This window comes from Astyanax mexicanus, chromosome 15 (assembly GCF_023375975.1).
Source record: "Astyanax mexicanus isolate ESR-SI-001 chromosome 15, AstMex3_surface, whole genome shotgun sequence".
Lineage (NCBI taxonomy): Eukaryota > Metazoa > Chordata > Actinopteri > Characiformes > Acestrorhamphidae > Astyanax > Astyanax mexicanus.
In genome coordinates, this window is record NC_064422.1 from 31,379,789 (window position 1) to 31,403,416 (window position 23,628).

At 38.7% G+C, this 23,628-nt stretch overlaps 1 protein-coding gene across 1 annotated transcript; it reads left to right on the forward strand.

Annotated features, from left to right (window-relative positions):
* Positions 1 to 2,174: 2,174 nt before the first annotated feature.
* timp2a (TIMP metallopeptidase inhibitor 2a) lies at positions 2,175 to 23,212 on the forward strand. Its single transcript, XM_007259188.4, has 5 exons — positions 2,175 to 2,616; positions 18,410 to 18,510; positions 18,605 to 18,713; positions 19,572 to 19,696; positions 20,301 to 23,212. The coding sequence occupies exons 1-5, from the start codon at positions 2,490 to 2,492 to the stop codon at positions 20,496 to 20,498; spliced, it is 660 nt and encodes a 219-aa protein (XP_007259250.1). The 5' UTR covers positions 2,175 to 2,489; the 3' UTR covers positions 20,499 to 23,212.
* The last annotated feature ends 416 nt before the right edge of the window (positions 23,213 to 23,628 follow it).

Genomic DNA, 23,628 nt, shown 5'->3' on the forward strand with positions numbered 1-23,628 from the left:
TTTCTATTAAAATAATGGTGACAACAGTTAACAATTAACAATACATAGAAGACACATGACAGAAATGTAGTGTTGCATCACCTGCACAATTATTCATACAAGCCAGATGTCAACAGAGGCACACTCTGTTGATCATGGGATCATGGGACATGATAGGAGGTCCTGTCTCATGGCTTTTGACATGTCTGTGTATATATGTATACAATATATTCTGAGAATATAAAGAGAAACAGGAAGAGAAAGGGAGAAAATAAATGAAGGAGGAAATCTGGGGAGAACTCCACTTATACACATTGTTTTAAAATGATCTCCCTAACCACACTGTTCTAATTTATTTCATCATGTTATTCTTAATTAATCTCCTATTTCACAATGTTATAAATGGGTTCTTTGCTCTATCCTGTTTTATTATCTCACAGGAAGAGTGTGGGTATCAATGCTAGGCTATAAGCTAACACCAAGGTTTACTCTCTCCTCCCCTCTTCAGTATTCACTCCCTCAAAAACCAACTGGAGCACCTCAGACTACAGCTTACCACACAAAATAAACTCAGGGACTGTGGTGTTTTTGTGTTTACAGAGACATGGCTTAATTGCAGCATTCCAGATGAGGCCATGCAGACCTGCCACTGGTTTATTTTGAATCTTTGAGCCAATGCATGCCTCTCAATTATCATACACTCTATGTAGAGACGCTCCATTGAGCATCCAGACCATTTCAACTTTTCCTGCAACAGATTCTGACATACACTGAATACAAATCCAAGATGGAGGAGAGGCTAAACAGTGTAATTGTGTTGCCATGAGTAGATTAATGACATTAACTCATAACTGTGACTTCTTTGCTTTCATGGACGTTCTTTATTTGGCTTATAGGCTTTTTTGGCTGACCATGACCAGCTAAAACTCCACAATACTCTTTTAATGTGATGGATTAGCCTGCATTAAGTCACAAAGATGTTCTACGCATGACTTAGCGTGGCTCAAAAACGGTAGCAAACCATCTTGTATGATGAGACATACTCTGTATTTATTTTACTGAAAAAAAAGACATACATGGTAGTTTCAGACGGGAATAGGGCTTTAGAGTTCAGTTGCATTTAACCCTAGAATGTTAACACAGGTTTACTGTAACTGATTTTCACCCACACAATTTTTTCATGTGATTTTCATTGTGTTGCTGCTGTCTAAGTTGCATGGGACTTTGGGTAGCTTTAGGGCGCTCATTGATGTCATTAATGTTATGGCTGATTCCCTCCTCTCATCTATGTTTTTTTTAAGAGGCATGCGTTTGTGTGATTTTCATCTGACATTAGTGACAGAAATTAACATATTTTATGGGTGTAATTTACCTGATGTGTTTAAATCAGGTGCTCACATGTCCCACAAATGGGTGGACCAAGGACCAAATTCCCAGAAGCATTATTTGTTTGTTAGGAAATTACCTGATTTTCCAATATTTTTTCTGCTTTTTTATATGGTCATCCATGGTACCCTTTTTTATTTTATGTGATGTTTGTTGTATGTTGTACGTTGTAAAATTAAAGAAGGGTTCCAAAAATTGTCATACAGTGTACACCCAACATTAGTGATGGTGTTACTAATTTTAATGTTAGTGTTTTACACTCTAAAAAAAGAGGTACGAAATAAGTACTTTTTTGCACTCAAAGGTACACTCTTCATAAGGGTCAGGTGTGTTCCTTCTGAAGTACAAAGTCATTCCTAACATTTTTTATTTAAAAGCCAGGCAATTTTGGATCATCAAGTTCTTGACACATATTCAGTTGATGATAATGTTTATAATGTTTATAATCTTTACTGGTACAAAAACATGGGTACAAAAAAGGACTTTCATTGAAAGGTACTTTTTTGTACTTCAATATAAGCAACAAGCTTTGTCACTTTTAAGTACACATCTGTACTTATTTTTCTTAGTGTGTAGGGTTAATAAACATTGGACCAATGGACCATCCAAATAAAGTGATACTGTTTTTGTATTTTTTTGGATGTTGACTTGAGGCATAATGTGAATGACGGAAGGTGAAGGTCCCATAGAGGCCATCTCTCTCTCTCTTCTGTCTCTCTCTGTCTTCTCTCTCTCTCTCTCTCTCTCTCTCTCTCTCTCTCTCTCTCTTCTCTCTCTCCGGTCAGATCTGGCTGAAGGGGAGGAGTCGGTGCAGGGCAGTGTGGAGGAGCTAAATGCATGAGGCTAGCCTGTGCTCTGTAAAACAGACCCATACAAGGCGCTGCGCGGATCCAGAGCGGCTACAGTCGAGCACAGAGCAGCACAGGGCAGCTTTTGTTAGCGCAGCTCTGTTCAGTTGATCGCCTCTCTCTCTCTGTGTGTGTGTTGAGGTTCTCGGGGAGAGCTGAGAGCTCCGGACGGGCTGGTGTGAGGAGTGTGTGTGTGAGAGAGACCCGCACACTGCAGGAGCTCCGTGTTTGGGTTGAGTCTCTGTGGTGAAGCAGCGGTAGCGGCAGAGCGGGGAGATGCGGGGTGTGAGCGGCTGGGTGTGCGCGCTGCTGGGGCTGCTGCTGGTCGGGGTGCAGGACAGGGCAGACGCATGCAGCTGCTCTCCGGTTCATCCTCAGCAGGCGTTCTGTAACGCGGATGTCGGTAAGTAGACTGAAGCTGCAGCAGCGCTGTGAACAGATCAGGTCCAGCAGGGGCAGGGCAGCGAGGGCGAGCCCATAAACAGCATGTGTTTTCCCCACAGTATTATTAATGCACAAACTGAGACTTTATTACCGATTAGTGGGGAGTTTGTGTTGAGTGTGCTTTTTATTTTTATTTGTTGTTTTTATTAATTAGATTATTTTAAATTGTTTTATTAATTTAGAATTTTTGTTGTAATTGTACTTTTATTATAAATAATAATAATACTATTATTATTATTGTTATTATTATTATTAATATTATTATTATTGTTATCTTCATTATTATTATTATTATTATTATTATTGTTATTATTATTATTAATATTATTATTATCTTCATTATTATTATTATTATTATTATTATTATTATTAGGGACATTATGTTATAGTAATACTATTAATATTACTATTATTGCATTGCTGCTTCTGTCTATTATTGTTATTATTATTAATTTATTTTTATTCATTTTGGTGTTATAACTATATCTTATAAATACAATAAAACAAGAAAAGATGCAACAACAACAGTAATAATTAAAAATGTGGTCCTACTTAACATAAATTATTACAGTTGCATCAATTGTGTGTGTCAGCATCAGGTCTGACTTGTGTTTAATAGGGAATAGTGTGGGTAGTATAAGTTGTGTATATTGTGTCTTCAATAACTGTGTAGTTACACATAAACAATCCATATAACTATTGGTGAAGTACTCATTGTTATTGATTTATTACAGTTGTACAGGTTAAGTAATGACACATGTGTCAGCATTGATTCTGACTTGTGTTTAATAGGGCATAGTGTGTGTAGAATAAGTTGTGTATACTCCAACAGCTTTTTGGACAAAATATCCTATATGTCTAACTGACCTTTATACAGTTTACTGTATACTGTAATCAACTGTAATTACACTGTTATTACATAGATTGTTAATGTATAATGATACTGTTATTATAGACACTTATTATAAAGTGGGCCAAAAATAAACATAGGGATACGTCCAATATTCAGAAATCTAAATTAATTAACAACTTAAGTTTTTCTATTATTCTATTTAAGTTATTCTATTAAACTGAAATTTAATTTAAATTTAATTAATTTATTATACTAAATAACTGAAAAGATTGAGCATAGTTTATACCAAACAATGATGTTTTCTATAAAAAGCAAGATAGAATGAATTCAGGCAGCTTAATTTAAGCGTTTCAGGAAAAAGTGGCAAAATTAAAGTAAAACGTATTAAAAAATGGTTTAATTTGGTTTGTTTTTAGCCCTTGCATATTGTGGTTATTTTCTGTTCATCACATATAGTAACAATACTTTTTGTTATTATTGTTTTCTTGTTTTTAAAACTTTAATTTTGAAATTGACCTAAAGATATCTAATTTAAAGAGATTTTAGAGATTTGTGTTGTACGTTGTACTATAAGATGTATTAGATGTGGGCATAAAGGGTCATGCGGTATCCGATTCTTTTGGGGATGTCAGTGTGGCTCCAGTGTTGTGTCTGTAGGTTTTTGTCTGTTGTTCACTGGCATCGTCAGCAAGATTATGCTGAGACGCATCCTCTCCCACATCCTCTCTGCTCATCATCTAGCTGATCCTGTAGATCTGATCCTGTAGATAAGACAAGGTGATAGTTTGGGGGCTTGCATAGTGCAGAGTGAAGAGTGTAGACCTACTGTCTGCAAAATAACTCTCCTCTATTATAAGCTTTGATCTATTTATATCTGTCCTGACCTACGGAAAACAAACCCGTGCATCAGAAGTAGGTCTAAGGCCTTTTTTGTGTGTTGATCTTCACAAATGGAGCGATAGAGAGTGGTTGGAGCGTATGCTGGATGAGATCTCTGTCATATGTAAAGGTGACAAAGCTGGACTTGTGTATTAGTGTGCTGTTGTTTAAAAGATAAGCTGAAAAGTTGAAGATGACCAGAATTTAGACTGAATGGCAGCCTAAAACCAAAACCCAAACAGCATGACGCATTTACACCATGCTGCTGCTCTGTTTACTCACACTGATTCTCTGTCTTTTTGAGGGCAACTGGTTCATCAGACATCATGTCAAGAAATGGCATGTTGTGGCCTTTCTGTCCAGCTTAATTTTCCTCAAAGCAAACCTGCAGTTTAAATATATTTGCATGTAGAGAAGGAGAGAATAAGGTTAAGGAGGGAACGAGAGAACTACCGACAGAGCTCCTGACTTCACGACTCAAGCAACTCCCATCTCCCCTCTTTCTCTCAGATGGATGTTAAAGACCAAGCTCTGAGCTGAAAGGTGGTGCTGCTGCACAGGGCCTGCCTGAAAAATTGCAGGAATGCTTCACGTCCCACTGGGGCTTTCCAGTCCTGCTCATGCTTAATTCATCGGGACATTGCTGCTCAGAGACGCCAAGTTAGATATCTCCAGAAGCTGGAGCAGGATCCAAGCTTTGCTGCGAGCTGGTAAAATAATACGAGCGAAATGCAGATGGCGGTGCTCTCTCTGATGGTGTTTTTATAGGGCTCCCGGGGTGTAGTTTGATTAGAATCCCCACCCTCTTACGGAAAGGAAGTGGAACCGTCTGACATCTGGCTGACAGTTTTAGATGTGCCAGAAAGCAGAGAAAACTATGAAAGTTGAGGACCTTTCACAAAAATTCATGGCATTCCTGAAACTGTGAGAAAAGCTCTCTCTTTCTCTGTGGCTGCTGCGCCCGCCCTGCCCTGACTCCCTGGCTCTGAACCAGATGCTGTTGGATCAGGAGAGAGGGTTTTTTCCATCTACTTGTGAAAGGTTAACTTCAGTGGCTGTGCTCGGAGGCTCGCAGGTTTCATGGCTTTAAAGTAGGCCGAGCAGACGGCCGAAAGCTAGTGCTCGTATTTTACAGGAGTAAAGGGATCTGCCCTGAATAATACTGTGTCAACAAAGCAAGAGAGCAATGCAGTCGCATGTACCCTCTGAGGTCATCCAGTTTTGTTGCCAGAATTCTCCTCAAACTGACCTTAATATTAATGAAGCCTGTGGTTTATGGGTGTGTGCACTCATAAATCAGTCAGTTGAGTCTTATTAACTTTTCTTTCTCCTTCAAATGAACCCCATTACAACAGCGCTACTCATTCTAATGGAGTCATTTATACACTCCAGGACTGAGTGATAGAATAACATGCAGGGCAGCCTAGACACTGAATGTGCTGTCCTTTATTAGGGACAGGGCACTCTATTGTAGTTCACCTTTAATATTTATGCGATTGTCAGCTGTGACACAGGTTCAACAGGTTTTTAACTATCCATTATGACTATGAACCATTGGTCAATAATATCATAAATAAACTAAACAAATGTGCAACTCCTTATAGGCATAATTTCATACAAGCATAAACAGAAAAAAACTCTAAACCTTTGTCTATTTGTGAACCACAGTTACTTACTGTAACTTACCATTTTTGTTTAAAAATGGATAAAAATGATAACATAAGAACAATGTACCAAAAAAGCTAACACAATACCAAAGCTCAGAATATGTAGTGCAAGCATAATCTAAGAACATCAACAATTATACAAGAATTACCCCAAGGTTTTCCATTAAATAGCAAAACAAATACAAAACAGGCTGCTTTCAAGACCTAATTCTGCTGTCATCATCATATGGAATTCTTTTAGCGTTTTAAGAAAACTATGACAATATTATTGTGTATGATTCAACATGGCACACCCATAATGTGCATAAATATGATGGAAAATCCCTTGTGCTTACCTGGCAGGATTATCCTTCACTGTTGTTTATGATGAAACGGCACATTTGACCACTGCTGTTGAAGCAGTTCTAATTCTGAACATATTTATTTTTGTGTAGAAAAAACTGTATATTCAGAAGCAATAACATTAAAGCTGCTCGAGCACATTGGTCATCAAGTTGTTTGTGTTAAAATTAGCTTGACTCAGACCCTTAAGTAAACAGTGTGAGACTGATCTGGTGTGAGGTGGAAGGTAGTGCAGTATCAGACAGATGTAGAAAGAATGACATAATTGAAGTAATGGACTATCAGGGTGAGAAATGGACGATGGACTGACATACTGCTCACAAATTGTTTGTATTGCGGTTTGCTGTTGCAAATGGCATGACGTAATCTAAAGACTTTAAGCAGTGAAGTCAACACCAAAAGCATGATCTTTCTGACCCTCTAATCTCTAACAGAGAAGAAAAAGATACGCAGGGAGTAAAGTTGTTTTTGTAAACCAATTAAAGATAACTGTTCTTGCTTAACAATATAATAAAATCCTATAATAAAATCCTCAAGTTTTTTCTACAATTATGAAAATTGTAGAAAAAAAACTCATTGGGGTCAAGTACTGTCAGTAGGAGTGGGTGATGTAATGATGCAATATATTTAACTCAACACACATTGCATCACAATAGGCCTTATTTCTGTGGAAATATTTAGAGAACATTGACCCAATGCATGAGGTCTGATTTTGATGGAAGTCCAGGAGAGTACAGCTGGTCTCTGTACACCAGTACACAGACCTACTTCATGTTTCAATACAAAGACAGCATAATTAGTCCTGTTTAACAGAATTTTACTGAAAGTGAGTTGTTAAATAAGAGTAATTTAATTACTCTTATTCCACTGGTTGGTTTGTGCTCAGTTAAACTGTTAAACCAGCTAAATGATATGAGCTGTACAGGACTAGCAGAGTTACGTTAGCTGGGGTAACCTTAACTTGGTAGCTTTAACATAAGTATATTTAGTATTGTAATAAGCACTTTTAGAACACAGACTTATTTAATGTTTCACTACAAACAAACCAAAGTTAGTCAAGTTAAATAAAAAAACATTTATAAACATATATATTGATAATATTTTTAAAAATTGCATCCACGGGTAGGTTTGAGCCCAGTACAGCTTATTGCAGTGATTAATTGATGCAGTATCCTCCACAAACACTCATTCCATTCTCTACCCATGTGAATTTGCAACTTAGATGCAGAAACCGTGGAATGCTGTAAGGTGTTTTTTTTATCATTTATTGTACATGGGTTTATTCTGATGTCTGATCTCCAGAGGCATTCACAAGACTTCACAAGACTCTGTGACTTTAGCAGATGGATGAAAACCTGCATGACATCTTTGCATTTGGCAACACAATGCTGTTTGCAGTCGTCCTGTTCTTACAGTTAACAAGTTGTTATGAATCCTGTGTTGCGTAAAGAACATGATGTGAAATCCTGACGTTTTCTCAGTGTACTGTAGGAAAGGCTGGGATGTGATATCCTAGACTCTGTCAACAAAACTTTACTCATCTGAGTGTCTTTCCACATCCTCTCTAACCCCCCTTTCTTGTTTGTGTACCCAAGCTGGGACATGGGCAGTCTGTAACCACCAGTTGTCCAGTCTAGTCATTTTCCATGGCGGTTAACCCCAGGCCTTAGGAACTTGGCTGTCTAACCAACAGCCCTTTTATTGAAGGGCAACAGTAACAGTATAGATGAAACACCTAGCTGCATTTTCACTGTGAGTCAGACTGTGTCTCTTTTGAGTCTCATCAGACATAATCAAACAATTGATCCATTGTGCCAGACCATCCGCTTTTTAAATATTTGACAAATCAATTCACACGTCTTTTTTTCTTGCTGTTGAAGCTGAATGACAGATTTAACAATGATGAGAGAGTTCAGTCAACAAAACAAGTGATTCATAGTTAAACAGAGACTGGCTTTTGAATAAGGAACAAAGCCTGAACCATTTTATAGAGCCAATTATACTGCAGACTTTTGTACAACAAAGCAAAACCAGTGACGAATAGTGTTCTTAGGTGCTCTTACAACACTTAAGTAACTTTCTTATTGTGTTATTTGTTTTCTATCTGGTATTGACCAGAAATGAAGAGGTTTCCCCTTTTGAGTCTTCGTACCTCTCAAGTTTCTCAGGTATCTTGAGGGAGTTTTTTTTTTCTGGTCACTGTTGTCAGTAGCTTGCTCACATGAGTCTCTTACCTGGAACTATGCAAAGCTGCTTTGTAAAAATGTCCTTTAAAAGCACTACAAAGATAAACTTGTGCTTGAACATACCTGTGGAAAATTGCATGCAAAAAAACTACTATACATAGAACTAAAATCCCTAAACACATTCTGTATTGAAGGTTTTAAACACAAGTTAATTTGTTTCAATAAAAAAACCACAAATAAGCCTGCAATAATGCACCTTGTGAAGAGGACAAGTATTACTGGGTTGGACAGACTGAATTATTGTGCTGCATTTTGTCAGGAGTACTTGTATTCTTTTTCTCCCCAATTTGCTCCCCAATTTAGCTAAGCCAATTAAACCAGCATTTTTGTCAAGACATATTTTGTAGACTTTTAATATCAACTCTGACAATTTCCTGTAGGATTTTTCATGGCAATTGCCCAAAACAGTAACAATTACAAAAGTATTTGCTTTTTTTAAGCTATATTAGGTCTGCTTTAGTTTATTCTTTGTTTATTCTGTTCTATATTATGTCCTATCTTGTTCAGTTTGTTGTATATCAGAGCACTGCTATAGAGAATGCCAACAGAGGGAGATGATAATTTCCAGGTTCATTTCATTATTACACTCAAACTGCATAAATAAAGTTTTCATCATCCCTTATTATGACTGGTTTCAGTTTTTCCACTTTAATATAGCTTCACAAACTGTCTGTTTTCCATTTGATAGATATGAGCTCTACAGGGCTAGGATAGTAATATTAGCTAGTTAGAGATAGAACTTAGACTAAGGATGTCTTTACCAATAACGGGAAAGCCTTAGGCCTTTCTCATAAACAACAAAGTAAATACAATCTGTGTAGCCTGCAAGACTGTCCTCAGTGCACATGTGAGTTAATTTATGACATTGGAGATATAAATGAATATTAGGTCTGTTATCATTCAGAATGCATTACCAAAGACATTCAGGTGGTGCAGATTGGATATCGAGGGGATGCCCTTTAGTTTAATAGCTTCAGATTGGCCTCTATAAGTCTTAATAAAGGAAACAACACACAACATATAGTGAAAGTTTTCTCCAGTACAAAAAGCTGCATTTTGATGACATAAACATGCATAGCTACGAAACATTAAGTGCATGCATTAAACATGGGCCAGTGGGGTAGGGAGAAGGGAGGGGGTACAATCATGCTTGGACAGTGTAAAAGGCAACTGGGCCTAGTGTAAGTAAACCCTTACACAGTTGGTCAGTTTTTTTTACTTTTTTAACCCTTATTTTTAACTTTGTGTGACACTGGCAGCTTCTGAAGATCCAATTTTCAGTGGTATTGAAAATGGTATCAGGTATTGATATAACTCTCAAAACTGTACTTCTCTAAATGAATACTTCTCTACTGTATTGAAATATATGTAATATGAAATAACAAGCATGTAGAGGGGAAGATGGTCTGCTTTATTATGTTGGTTATCTCCTTTAAATTTGTATTGCTGCTATTGTGTTATATACATTATTTTAAATTGGGGTTTACAGGGGCTTTACATTGACTAATACTTAGTAGCCTCTGGATATTGCTGCATCTGCTGTAGGCCTTCATATGAATTTTGTTTGATTTGGGTTTATACATGCACAGTGAAGTTCGTGACCACTGCGTCGATACATTAGTGGTTTCATTAGCATGCACAGCACTAGCCAGCTGACCTCTTTTGCTATCCTTTGATTTTAGGAAAGTCCACGGGTGCTGTCAGTAAAGGTAGGAGTGGGTAGCGAGGTTTGGAATCTGAATTGGTCATGATTGCTAAAAGCTGTGCACTGAAACGGAACCTCAGGATGTGGCGAGCGCTCGTGGTGGGTATGTTTTCATGGAAACTATGACACTCTGATTATGATATGTGCATATGTAAGAGAGTGTGTAAGTCATGGGCTGAGGGAGCAGGCACTGTGGGTTATGCACGATTATCGGGGAGCGGGAATGTGGGTCAGCCAGAAAAAAAGGGCTGAAGATGTGAGAATAGAACTGGAGCGTCCTGTTGTAGAGGCTGGTTCCTGTGAGCCATATTTAAACAGATTTTTATTGAAAGGATGTCTGATAATGAGGAGTCAGTCAAACATTTTAGAGAGTGTTTGGCTGGGTTTTAAATTAATTATTTTTTATCCGAACACCTCATTAATTCCTACCTGACGGGGAGTTTGTTCAATCTAAAAAGTGGTGTTGTGAATGAGAAACCTGGACTGCTACAGACTGGCTTTGTGTAGTTTTTATCTATGAATACAGGTTCTATTTGGTATCCGATGACAGTTGGGTTGCAGTATGGAGGCTTGTGGTGAATATACTGTTCCTGCCTTTGCTGTGAAGTGACATACAGCTCCAAATGATGGTGTGATGAGCTGGGGAGCCATTGCATACACCAGTTGGTCAGCAATATGTGCCGGACATCCTGTGGCCAAATGTTGCCATTATTGAGCAGGATAATGCTCATCCACACATAGCAAGAGTTTCTAAAGAATGTCTCTGTTAGATTGCAACACTTTCTTGGCCTGCCTGGTCACAAGATTTATCACCAATTGAGCATTATCTCATGATTTCCAAGTTAAGGGACGGGTTTTATTGTTCATTAGTAGTGGTAGTCATAGTCATAGTCATACGTTTTGCTGCATTTTGTCTGTACCGCTGCAGTCCCCACAAAAACATAGCAAACCTACAGTATATGAAAAATGTATTGTAACATGTATTGTAATCTGCACATATATTGTTTCTTTACAAATCAATGGTATTTACAAAGAGTTTATCCTACTTATGTTGAAGTAACTGTCTGTGCTGTCCAAGAGAAAAGTTCTGCTAGATTTTGGAATATTGCTGTGAGAATTTGATTGCATTCAGCCACAAAAGCACAATGTTTGGATGTTTGATGATCACTACAATCCTAATCTCATCCCCAACTCCCCAACTCATCCCAGAAGTGCTGGGGGGAGCACCACTTTATAGCGTTATAGATATCTAGACCATGTCTGGCATTCGGCATAATGCCAATTCATATTTATCTACTTTAGGGAGCTATTTTCTATTTTCTCAGTAAAAAGTACAGCATGAATTAGCTGAATGCGTTCAATAGATGGAGTTGTAAAAAACATTCAGACATACAGTGCATATTAAAACAGAAAAGGAGATCCTTTGAATGGTCCTTTGAGTGATGTCACAGAGCTGCAGTGGCCCAACCCGTAGATTATCATATTAGAATTCATTGTGTGTGTGCTCTGCCTCTCGCTTAAATTTGGGTAACACCTCTGGGACACCGATTGAAAGAGAAAAACATACCTCAGTTCCTGTTGGACACCGTTTTGATGAGAAATGTCATTCAACCCAGAAATTGTGTTGCAATTTTGCATTTTTGCATGACATTCTTAGGTTGTCCCAGCGATACCTGTGGGAGGAGAAAGAGAAGAAAATTAGAGGCTAATGTCTGGATCAGTGGTGTTTTTTTTGTGGCTCAAGGATATGGAAAAATACTCTTTACCCCTTATCTAGAAGAGATATGTTTTTATTTAGATTGGTGGCACTGATGTGATGTGTAAGATGGAGAAGTGCAGATACATTAAGAATTGGGCAAATAGGCAAAATGAGTAACTGGACTAATCCAACAGCTCCAGCATGGTGCTAGACAAGATATTACGCAATGGATTTCATAACTATTGACTTTAGTGTAGATTGCTGTCATGAAATTCTAATGAAATTTTAAATGAAGCACTTAACTAAACGTGAACATTATAAAGTAGGCTATCCTTCTCAGTCCACTCAAATACAGGAAGAAACACAGAACTAGCCACATGACATCACACAATGCTAACAACAAAACATCACACGGCGTGAGTGTGTGTGTGTGTATGTGTGTAAGTTTTATTTTTAAACTGACATCCAGCACACTTCCCGTTCATATTAGCACAACACAGATACCCACGGATACCAGTATGCTTTCATTACAAGTACATTTTCCCTCAAAATGCAATGCTGATGCTAAGGTCTGGGCCACTTGGTTCAGAGCAGACGTCTTGAGTCAGTTCATGGGAACTTCTTTAACCATGGGATGTTTCACTGGTGCAGAAAACAGTTGATATTAAGCTTTAATTTGGTAGGATTTTCCTGTGTGTAACATTTGCTGCTAGCACCTTAGCATGTAGGATAGTCCAGGTCTCCAGACAGAGGAAGCGTTGACATAAGCAGAAAAGCATGCAGCTTGGAGGGGACTATTGTTAACTTTAAAGAGCAGCGAACCCTTCATATTTGTGTCTTTTCCAGCCTATAAAGTGAACCCATGGGTGAGGAATGATGGCTGCCTCCCCAGCATAGTGTGTGTGTGTGTGTGTGTTCATGAGTGTGCATGCTTGTGCGAATGTGTATTCGTGTATGTGTGTGTGTGTGTGTGTGCATGAGTGTGCTTTTCTTCCACTGGTTATTTTATGTCTCTGCATGCTATATCCCTGGCCTCATATTTTCCATGGTGAGCAAATGCCCTCAAAAACAGCAGCTGTTGCACACCAATAACACCAGAGAGTCGTTCTCCCTTTCTCTTCTCTCCATCTTTCTGTTTTTCACCTCTTTATTTATCTTCACTGTCAGTTCACTCGTCTTTATCACTTTAGAACTCACTCTTATCGCCTCTGTTTACATGGTGTAGCCTGCGCTAGCATTAAACCCTGCTGATATGCTGCAGATGCTCTGTGCTCCATCTCTCTATTTCTCTCAGTTTTGACTTTAGTATCTTTACTAAAGTGTTCCCAAATGTACCTCTATTAAAACAAGCTGTCCTGCCAAAAACACATGGCAGATCCCTGCAGCTGGCAGCAGGAGATGCTGAGGAGGAGACAGGGGCGGTTGGGCCGGGGATCAGTCACTCGGTTAATGATTCAGGGCCTTAGAGTTGTGGCCGTATGTGTTTAGCTAATATCGTTGATATAAGTCAGGTGAGGAGGAGAAGAGAGGAAGTCTGGGATTTGGGCAAACAGGCACTGTGGCTTTGGTTCAGCATTAGCAGTGTACGTTAATGAAGGCCTGCTTGAGAGGCTGCTTTGGTTCATTTGCATCTGCAGGTGGTTAACTATGTCCGGTAGTGAAAATCCAACGCAAAGCAATAAATTCTTTGTTCTCTGGTGTGTGTTTTTATTACCTGTTGTCCCAGAGTCAAGATTCCACCAAAAAAGCAGCCTTATATAGTAGTTTTGTAGCATTTATGCTGAATTTACTTGCATTTAAGTCAGAAGGTCCTACTGATATTTGCATTTTTTAAACTACCACATTATTTTATATCCTCCAGTACAGATTTTCTTTTCTATTCTGCTTTGTTGAAAGGTTTGATGTCGACTTAACTCAGGAAGTGATGCATGTTAATGCAGCATAAAAAATGGCATTAATTCAGTTACTTCAGGAAGCTTTAAAATCTCACTTTCTTCCTTTTTTAGCTCCTGCACTTTTAAATATATGTCTGCATATTTGCCCTTTTTCTCCTTTGGCCTCAGTTAGTATTTACATGTGGAATATGCATATACAGTGGCTGTGCTATTTTGAGGGATTAATAAAAGCAAGGCCGCTGACTTCCAGTATATATCTGGATTCTTGGTAAATATTTTTACCCGCTACTTCAAATGCTTCATCTAAAATCCTCGTTAAGTTTGCCCAGGCAAGTTCGGTCATGAGGACAACATTTACTCATAATTGTTTCCATGTTTGTTTACTTTGCAAATGTGCAGAAGCCTGAGCCGTAAGTAAGCAGCACTGGATTCACGGTTTTTCATGCAGTTATAATACTGCGATTTTAATTTTGCTTCTGCTTCATCCTTTTTTTTTTTTTTCAAATTACGGTACGCTGCTGTATTCCTTCTGTGGGAGGTTATTTTGAGCCATGTTGCTCATCAAGCCTAGTCAAAAAGAGTAATGATGGTCCACCAGCTGTCCACCATTTGCAGAATTAGATCTGAGTTGTTTTTGAGAAATTTGGTTGTGGATCAGACAGATTTGACAGCATGCGGGACTGTTTTCACTGACAAAAAACATGACCCAAACTTTATGGAAATGATGCAGGTACCGCTGATTTCTTCTAATACCACAGACAACTTCAATGTAATTCTTACAACCCTACAGCTACAGACATTTACTATAAATATCTTTACAATGTGTAGGAGATGTAAAACAATCAGTGGTGATTTAATTCAGGTTTTGGATTTGTTTTGTACTGGTTGGATTTTGGACCTACAGTTGTGGTCAAAAGTTTACATACACTTGTAAAAAAACATAATGTTATGGCTGTCTTGAGTTTTCAATAAGTTCTACAACTCTTATTTTTCTGTGATAGAGTGATCGGAACACATACATGTTTGTCACAAAAAACAGTCATAAAATTTGGTTCTTTCATAAATTTATTATGGGTCTGCTGAAAATGTCACCAAATCTGCTGGGTCAAAAATATACATACAGCAACATTAGTATTTGGTTACATGTCCCTTGGCCATTTTCACGGCAACTAGGCGCTTTTGGTAGCCATCCACAAGCTCCTGGCAAGCTTCAGGTCGAATGTTTGACCACTCTTCTTGACAGAATTGGTGCAGTTCAGCTAAATGTGATGGTTTTCTTGCATGAACCCGTTTCTTTAGCACTGTCCACATGTTCTCAATGGGGTTTAAGTCAGGACTTTGGGAAGGCCATTCTAAAACCTTAATTCTAGCCTGGTTTAGCCATTCCTTTACCACTTTTGATGTGTGTTTTGGGTCATTGTCTTGTTGGAACACCCAACTGCGCCCAAGACCCAACCTTCTGGCTGATGGTTTTAAGTTTTCCTGCAGAATTTGGAGGTAATCCTCCTTCTTCATTATCCCATTTACTTTCTGCAAAGAACCAGTTCCACTGGCAGCAAAACATCCCCAGAGCATAATACTACCACCACCATGCTTGACAGTAGGCATGGTGTTCCTGGGATTAAAGGCCTCACCTTTTCTCCTCCAAACATATTGCTGGGTGTTGTGGCCAAACAGCTCAATTTTTGTTTCGTCTGACCAGAGAACTTTCCTCCAGAAGGTTTTATCTTTGTCCATGTGATCAGCAGCAAACTTCAGCCGAGTCTTAAGGTGCCTTTTCTGGAGCAAGGGCTTCTTTCTTGCACGGCAGCCTCTCAGTCCATGGCGATGTAAAACACGCTTGACTGTGGAGACTGACACCTGTGTTCCATCAGCTTCCAAATCCTTTCAGACCTGCTTCTTGGTGATTCTTGGTTGACTCTTGACCATCCTGACCAATCTCCTCTCGGCAGCATGTGATAGCTCGCGTTTTCTTCCTGATCGTGGCAGTGACACAACTGTTCCATGCACTTTATACTTGCGTATAATTGTCTGCACAGTTGCTCTTGGGACCTGTAGCTGCTTTGAAATGGCTCCAAGTGACTTCCCTGACTTGTTCAAGTCAATAATTCGCTTTTTCAGATCCACACTGAGTTCCTTTGACTTTCCCATTGTAGCTTTTGTAGCTGAGTCTAATCACTGGGTCAAATGAGCCCTATTTAAATGGGCTCATGAGAAGTCAACAGCTGTAGTCAATCAGAATCACTTACAAGAAGTGAAGAGGCCATGACATGAAGCTAATTTGATTGACACAACTCGCTACATCACCAAAATTGACAAATTTTGTTGCTGTATGTATATTTTTGACCCAGCAGATTTGGTGACATTTTCAGCAGACCCATAATAAATTTATGAAAGAACCAAATTTTATGACTGTTTTTTGTGACAAACATGTATGTGTTCCGATCACTCTATCACAGAAAAATAAGAGTTGTAGAACTTATTGAAAACTCAAGACAGCCATAACATTATGTTTTTTTACAAGTGTATGTAAACTTTTGACCACAACTGTATATACATCAAGTGGCATCTTAAGTAATTCAAACAAAAATGAAAAATGAATCTGAGCCCAGAAACTGGGTGTTAGGTGATGTAATGCTGCTAAATGTGTGCTATTTTAAGATAAATTAAGATAAACTGCTTCTAAGACATAGTGTAATGTGACAAACCAGCTTCTAAATGGCAATGACTGAATTAACTTATTTCAGAAAAAAAAATGTTTACTGTCAAAAAGAAAAACAAATAGTACTATGGGACATTGGGACATACAGATAAGATAGTGGGACATTTATAGATATTCTACCTTTGCTTAAAGTAGATTGAATTATCTAGAAGAATAATAGCTCATGTTAACCTTGGATGTGTTCTTGTAGAGAATAATGAATAATAACAAATAAAAGAATGTCCCTTCTCTCAGATTTGAAACCTGAGCTGCTTGCTTGGTGGTTAAAATCACACCAGGTTTAAATGCACTGTGGTTTAAAAGTGCTAAGCTAACATCTGTAAAAAAAACAAAAACAGCTTTGTCAGTGTTTGCTTTGTCAGAATAGACATTTAGACTGGAACAGGGTGGGTGTGTGTAGGGGTGTGTGCGTAAATGTGTATCAGTGTCAGGTTGCATCATTGTTTATTCTTGCAGCTCACAGGGTTCCTGACACAGTCAGCTGAAACTGAGGTGTTGCTCCACTTCAGCCTTTTCCCAGCCGCAGCTGCTTCGCTTATCCGTTACGCTATTCTACACTACCTCTGCAGAAAGTGGAAAAAGAGCAGGCCTTTTAAAAGCTATTAAGGAAACTAAGGAAAATAAGTAGGGGGGATATAAAAAGCGAGAGAATGAATGAGTCAGCGGAAGGTTGCCATGTGTCAGCTCCTTGTGCGCAGGCGTCTATCCCACATGTTGGCTGACCTGACAAAGAGAGCTTAAGACAGTCGGGCAGCTGCAAATGCTCAGCTTGCAGTAAATGGGACTCTGAATGGGGGGCACGACTCTCTTTATGTGAGGGAGACCACTTGCTGCTGCTCAGGCAAAGCCTCTGAGGGACAGTGAAGCCCCTGCAAGGGGAGCCAAGCTGTTCTGTATTTATCTGCATGACCTACATTTAACCTGAGACATTTTCACTGAAAGGCCTGTGTGATGTAGTATGTAAATTATTCACAGCTTAGTTTGATATCATTGTTTTTCACAAAATCAAAATCTTGCCCATTACATTTATCAACCTATCTTGCATATAATAGTGTAGCCACACCTGTTTATGTTGATATTAAAAGCAACTGTTTAACCAGGACTGCTTAACCTAATTGTTTAACCTGGATATACACACTGCAAGTATCTGGATCTATGTTTTGGTCTGTGTTTTGGCCTCCTGTCCACACTACTGTACTTTTAGTTGCTGAAAAAAGAGAATTTTGAAAGTCTGTCCTAAGCGGAGATTTATGAAAACTCAGTTTTCAGTATTGTCATATTGTCAGGAAAAAATTGAGCTTTTTTAAGATGATGTCACAATGCATGATTTTTTTTGGCTAAGATTTAAAATCTGTAATTTCATAGCTTGCATAGTGTACTACACTACATAGGGAGGAGTGTTTATTTTAGGATTAAACCTAAACCTGTGCTTTCTTTATTTTTTGTTGTGTTGTGTGTATTGCCCCATGCTAGCTTATGTTATTGCAGAAATACAAATGCTACAAAGTGATAGCATAGAAGGTTTTGTTAGGTCTACGAAGTTTATGCAAAGGTTCTTTACCAATTTTTCACACTCACAGATCCTGTGTAATACTGGTTGTTTGGTGAACCTATAGTTGTTCTTCTGGCTGTTTTTTAGCCTTCAAAAAGCCTTTGGTTTTAAGAGTGCAGGGAACAGTAAATACAGAGTATGGCCGTTTATGTAATTAGTTCATCTGTGTAACCTTGTCTCTTTTTGTCAAAGTAATTAGGGCTAAGGTGGTAGGAGGGAAGGAAGTGGATGCTGGGAATGATATTTATGGCAACCCTATCAAGAGGATCCAGTATGACATCAAACAGATCAAGGTAAGGAGGGAGGAGTATATTAGTACATTACTTGGATAAATAGAAAAACATTACAGCTCAGATTTATTTTGTATATATTTCTTTCTGTTTACAGATGTTTAAAGGACCAGACCGTCACATTGATGTGATCTTTACTGCACCTTCATCTGCTGTGTGTGGGATAACTCTGGACACCAATGGAAAGAAGGAGTATCTCATTTCAGGTAAATTATCAAATAGAACTTTAGTGAGGATTCTGAGGTTTTGTGTTGGCTGATATGCCGTTTAATGATGTTTAACATGTAACCCAAAAAACACAGGATGATACTATTTGTTCCTAAGTTGTTTGTTAGTTAGAATAAGAATTGAGAAGACAGCTTTAAGCTCAGTGATAATTAGATATTATATTTAAATTTAACATTCTCAAGAGTTCTCCAGAGTTGCTGATCAGACAGCAAGGAAAATAAAAGGTCACGAAAGGATGAACACAGACGTCTTCTGGTTTCTCCATCTTGGACTGATTCAGCAGAGCCCAAATTACAGACTGGACGAGGCAGAGGGCTGCGCAGGGTAGCAATTGCCTTTAAAGCTGAAGTTTTAGAGGAGGAGGGGGGTAGCATAATGAGGGAAGTCTGAGCTTGTAGCACACAGTAACTGCTGAGGTTGTGATTTTAAAGCACACATTCCATTCTCCACAAAGGAGACACTCGCTAGATCTGCCTCTGCAACTAGAGCAAATCACAGAATAACTCAGTTTAAAACTGGGCTTTTAAATGTGTTTCGACTGTTTTTTCCCCTTGTCCTTCTGTAAAGTTAAACACTATACAGTTTTTTTTCCATTTCCCTCAGCTGGCTCATAGGCTCCTGTGTGTTTTTCACTGAATCAGAGCTTTGACTTGACCTCCAGTAGTCTATGAAACCATAAAAACTAAGTGTCCCTGAAAAAGCACAGTTTGATCCTGAACTAAACAAAGTTTTGGATTGTTTTTCCAAGTGTCCTTAAAGACCTGTGTTACAGTGTCTGGCTTCACAGCAGTGATTGTTGTGTCTGTGTATTGTTTTGTCTGACACATGTTCTCCAGGCAAGGCAGATGGCAATGGAAAAATGCACGTGACCCTGTGTGATCTCAATATACCCTGGGAGTCCATGAGTGCCACCCAGAAGAAGAGCCTGAGCCAGCGCTACCAGATGGGCTGTGACTGCAAGGTGATCAATAACAAAGAAGCTCCTTTATACACATGACAATGATAGCAGACTGATAGCAGACAAATTTCAAGGCCTTAAAAAATATATGACCACCTGAATAATCAGATCATTCAAACATCAGAAATTTAACTTAAGTAGACGGTTGTCACTGCGGGCATTCTAAGTTAAAATAGCGAAAAAAAGGGGGAAAACGATTAAACTGTGTGCTGTTTTTGGCCTTCAGAAAGCTAATGCATCATTGTGCCTTCTAAAAGATCCAGACATGCGAAATGAGTCACTGATGCTTAGTGTGTTTTACATAAGACACAGTTCATTCTCCCACAGGGAGCTTAAATAAATCAGTCTGTTTAATGCTAAAAGATAAAGAGTGGTTGGAAAATGCTCATGCGAAAATAAATTACAATGGTTTTGGTACTTAACCCGTAAAAATAAGCAAAAATTGTTGAACATGTAGTCTTTAATTAGCGGGGAAAAAAATCAGAAAGTGGTAATACAGAATGTCTCCCTGTCAGAAATTAAATCAATCTCAAAAGAGAAGGCTTTGTGCCCTGAATAGATCAAAGTTGTGTTTAATGAACAGTCATGTTATTATTGTTGTTACCAGATTACCCGCTGTGCGGCCTTCCCGTGTGAGGTCAGTACCCCGGAGGAGTGCTTGTGGACAGACTGGGTGACAGAGAAGATCATCCACGGACGCCAGTCTGACCACTACGCCTGTATCAAGAGAGGAGATGGTTCATGTGCCTGGTATCGTGGAAGTGCTCCACCCAAGAAAGAGTTCCTGGACAGCGAGGACCCATAATCCAGCCCCACACCTCTCTCCACCTCTCTGACGTTCCTTAAAATACAATATACTAAAGATCCAAAATAAGGCAGAACAAATGAAAAGAAAAAAACTGCACCAAATTGAAATGCTAAAGTACAGATTAGCTTACAGTCTTCATTAGATAACGTAACTAGTGGAGTAGATAATACTAGTGAAAACTGGTCAAATACTGATGTGATTTATTCTTCAAGGCTTTAATTCAAAACCCACCAACCATTATATATGAGGGACAATCCTAATTCGTGAGCACTTTCTGCCCCTGACAGCGCTTAATCTTTATCACCTTAAACGACTGAAATTGCGCATCAGTCTTATAAAAGCTCATTCCACATCTTTAATTGTTTAATTCTGTGTCCAAACCCCTAATATAGTGACGGCTGAAATATTACTCTTGCTTAGTGTAGTTTCCTAAAGCAATGCCAATTGGTCCAGTTAGATAAATGGTGAGGCAGGACTTCCCAGATAGTTCAAAGATGAACTGAGACCAAACGAAGAGAGTTAAAACAGGCAGATGCATGAGCTTCTAGGAAAAGGAAAATTAGAGACCAAAGTCAGTGTCACTCCGTGTTGATTTATGTGGGACAAAGCTTCAGTTTGCTGCTGACCAAATTCCAGAATGTGTAACTTTAGTACATGGGTACAAGTTTGTTTTTCTTTTTTTTCTCCACAGACGTGGATCCTCTTTGCTTTTAGACACAAAAATCTATGGGGACCTTTTAGCCCCTGATTGGAAAAAGAAGAAGGAACAATAAGGCAATACCTTTACAACACTTAAACTCTTTTTGGCAGGATAGTTTAGGTCCTTCCTAATTTGGAATAAGGTATTGTGTAATGGAAAAGGAGTCTGCTTGCCTTGTGTCCTTGTTTCTTTTTCAAGTGCTTCTTCTACTAACCGATTCTCTCCCTGCCTCTGTACTCCTTTAACCCTTTATCTCCCTTAACTACATGTATACATTTGTCTGTGCTTTTTTGTACGTTAGATATTTGCCTTTTTTCAAAAGTCATTTCTCTGAAATCAGTCTTCATCCTGATTGAACTTTGCACTTTGTGGGAATCGCTACAGGAGGATTGAATCCTCTTATCAGGATTTGTAACTCTTCTCTTCTTCCTTCCTTCATTTAATGCCTATGAGCTTATTTACCAGCTGTTTTGTGACGTCGCTCCTATAGGGCTTAGGCTAGTGAGGGCCCTATATCTGCTATTTCATCTTCTCTGTGTATGTTTGATGGTTGATGTGCCACACGGACGTGTTTCATGGGACTCCAAGGGAAAGAAAGAAAGCCTACGTAAGACATTAGTTGCCATGGTAATGGGAAGACCCCAGCTTTATTCCTCCACACTTACAAGGCTGATTGGATTAACATAGAAAAGGCACAGTTATATATCTTTCATAAGAGAGAGAACAAGAGAGGGGCAGAGAGAAAAGCCAGGTTTCTTCCCTCCGTGAGGTCGATAAACTGTGTTTATTGGCAGTCTGGGAGGAAGGCATGCTGAATTATGTTGTTGCAACTGTCCCCTGATTGGACACTGCCAAGTCATGTGACTGATGGAGAGTAAGGTGTGAGGGTAGTAGTTGCTAGGCATTTTGTCAGGGTGAACCATGGTGCCACAATGCGGTCAGAATGAGAGAGAGAAAGGGAGGGAAGAAGACAGAAAGGGGACCAAACAGTGGAAGACAAACACTGGTGGGTTGGGGGGGCAGTTGATTGTCGGTAGATTTTAATATTCCTGCATTTTAACGAGAGCTAGGCCTGTCACTATAACTATTTTTTATTGGACGATATCTTGCCCATAGGAATAATTGTGATTTATTTTGTTATTGTCATTTTAAGACAATTTAACTATTTTAAAGAACAATACACTTTTTAAAATACCCATTCAAAAATATGGGTAAAGTTCATTCATGTCAACAGGCAAGCAGAAAAAAATTATGTAGGGCTGCAGAAATGATTGAGGTCATGCCCATATATTGTCTGATAAGTTGCTAATGTAATTATCGTGACAGGCCTAACAAATGCTGTTTTGTGTACGGAGCTTTAAAATTAGTTTTTAAGGTACTTTCAAAGCTGTACAAAATCAATACAGTAATCTATGCCAAGCAGAACGCTGCATTAATATGAGCATTAATCGATGATGGCTTTTCTGTTGTGGCCTAACTAACCAGCTAACTTCATGGCTGAAGCAGAGTTGAAGAAGTAAAGCGTATATAAAGCTGTCTAAACAGCTTACAGTATTCAGAGGCGTGCTTTAAATTAAAACCTTTCTCTGTAATCGTCTTACCTTTTTAAAACTTGCCATAAACGAGCGCGTAAATCTACAAAGGGTAAACGTTGGCAATATTTAATATGCATCCTGCTATATCTACTTAACTGCTTTGTATTAAGTGTAATGGAATATAAATGGCATAATTTAAATGTTTGTTGTTGCCATGTTTCTACATTTTTACTGTGTCATTACCTTTGATTTATATGATGTGTTATTTTTACCAGTCTTTTGTCTTTCTCTTGAAGATTTGCTGAAAGTACAGAAATGTGAGAGCTCTTGTGTGAGTGTGAACCACATGAGAGCCGAGGTATGATGAGAACCAGACTATGCATGTCTTTGATGCTTTGATGTGTAATTCCTATGTGGATGTTCACTCGATGGGCAAATATACAGTATTATCAAATAAATGAGAAAAAGTTAAAGAACACAGAGTCTGTCTTCACATTTCTACAGTGTGTTGTTTACGTCAGCGTTAGTTCTTTCTGAGATGCACATTTAATGACGTGAACTTTGCTGATCCCTGCATGTTGGATTTATTACAGGTAGTAAACAGGCCAGAACTGCACATGAGGGCTGCAGCAGCTTGCTACGACTGACTAAGACAACACAAACACGCCACATTCCCACCCTGAGGACCAGGGATCTGTTATTCACATCATTATTGTAGATTAAACACCTCCCTCTTGTGGTGAGACTGTAGCATTGCATCTGATTCACTGGGTTTTATACCCATTATCATTTATTTTTCAGCTGAGCACATAGGAACACCTTGTTTAGTCCTTCTGTTTCTCTGCATACTTAATTATTCTCCTTTTAACCTGTTCTTCAATCCTCAGCACTG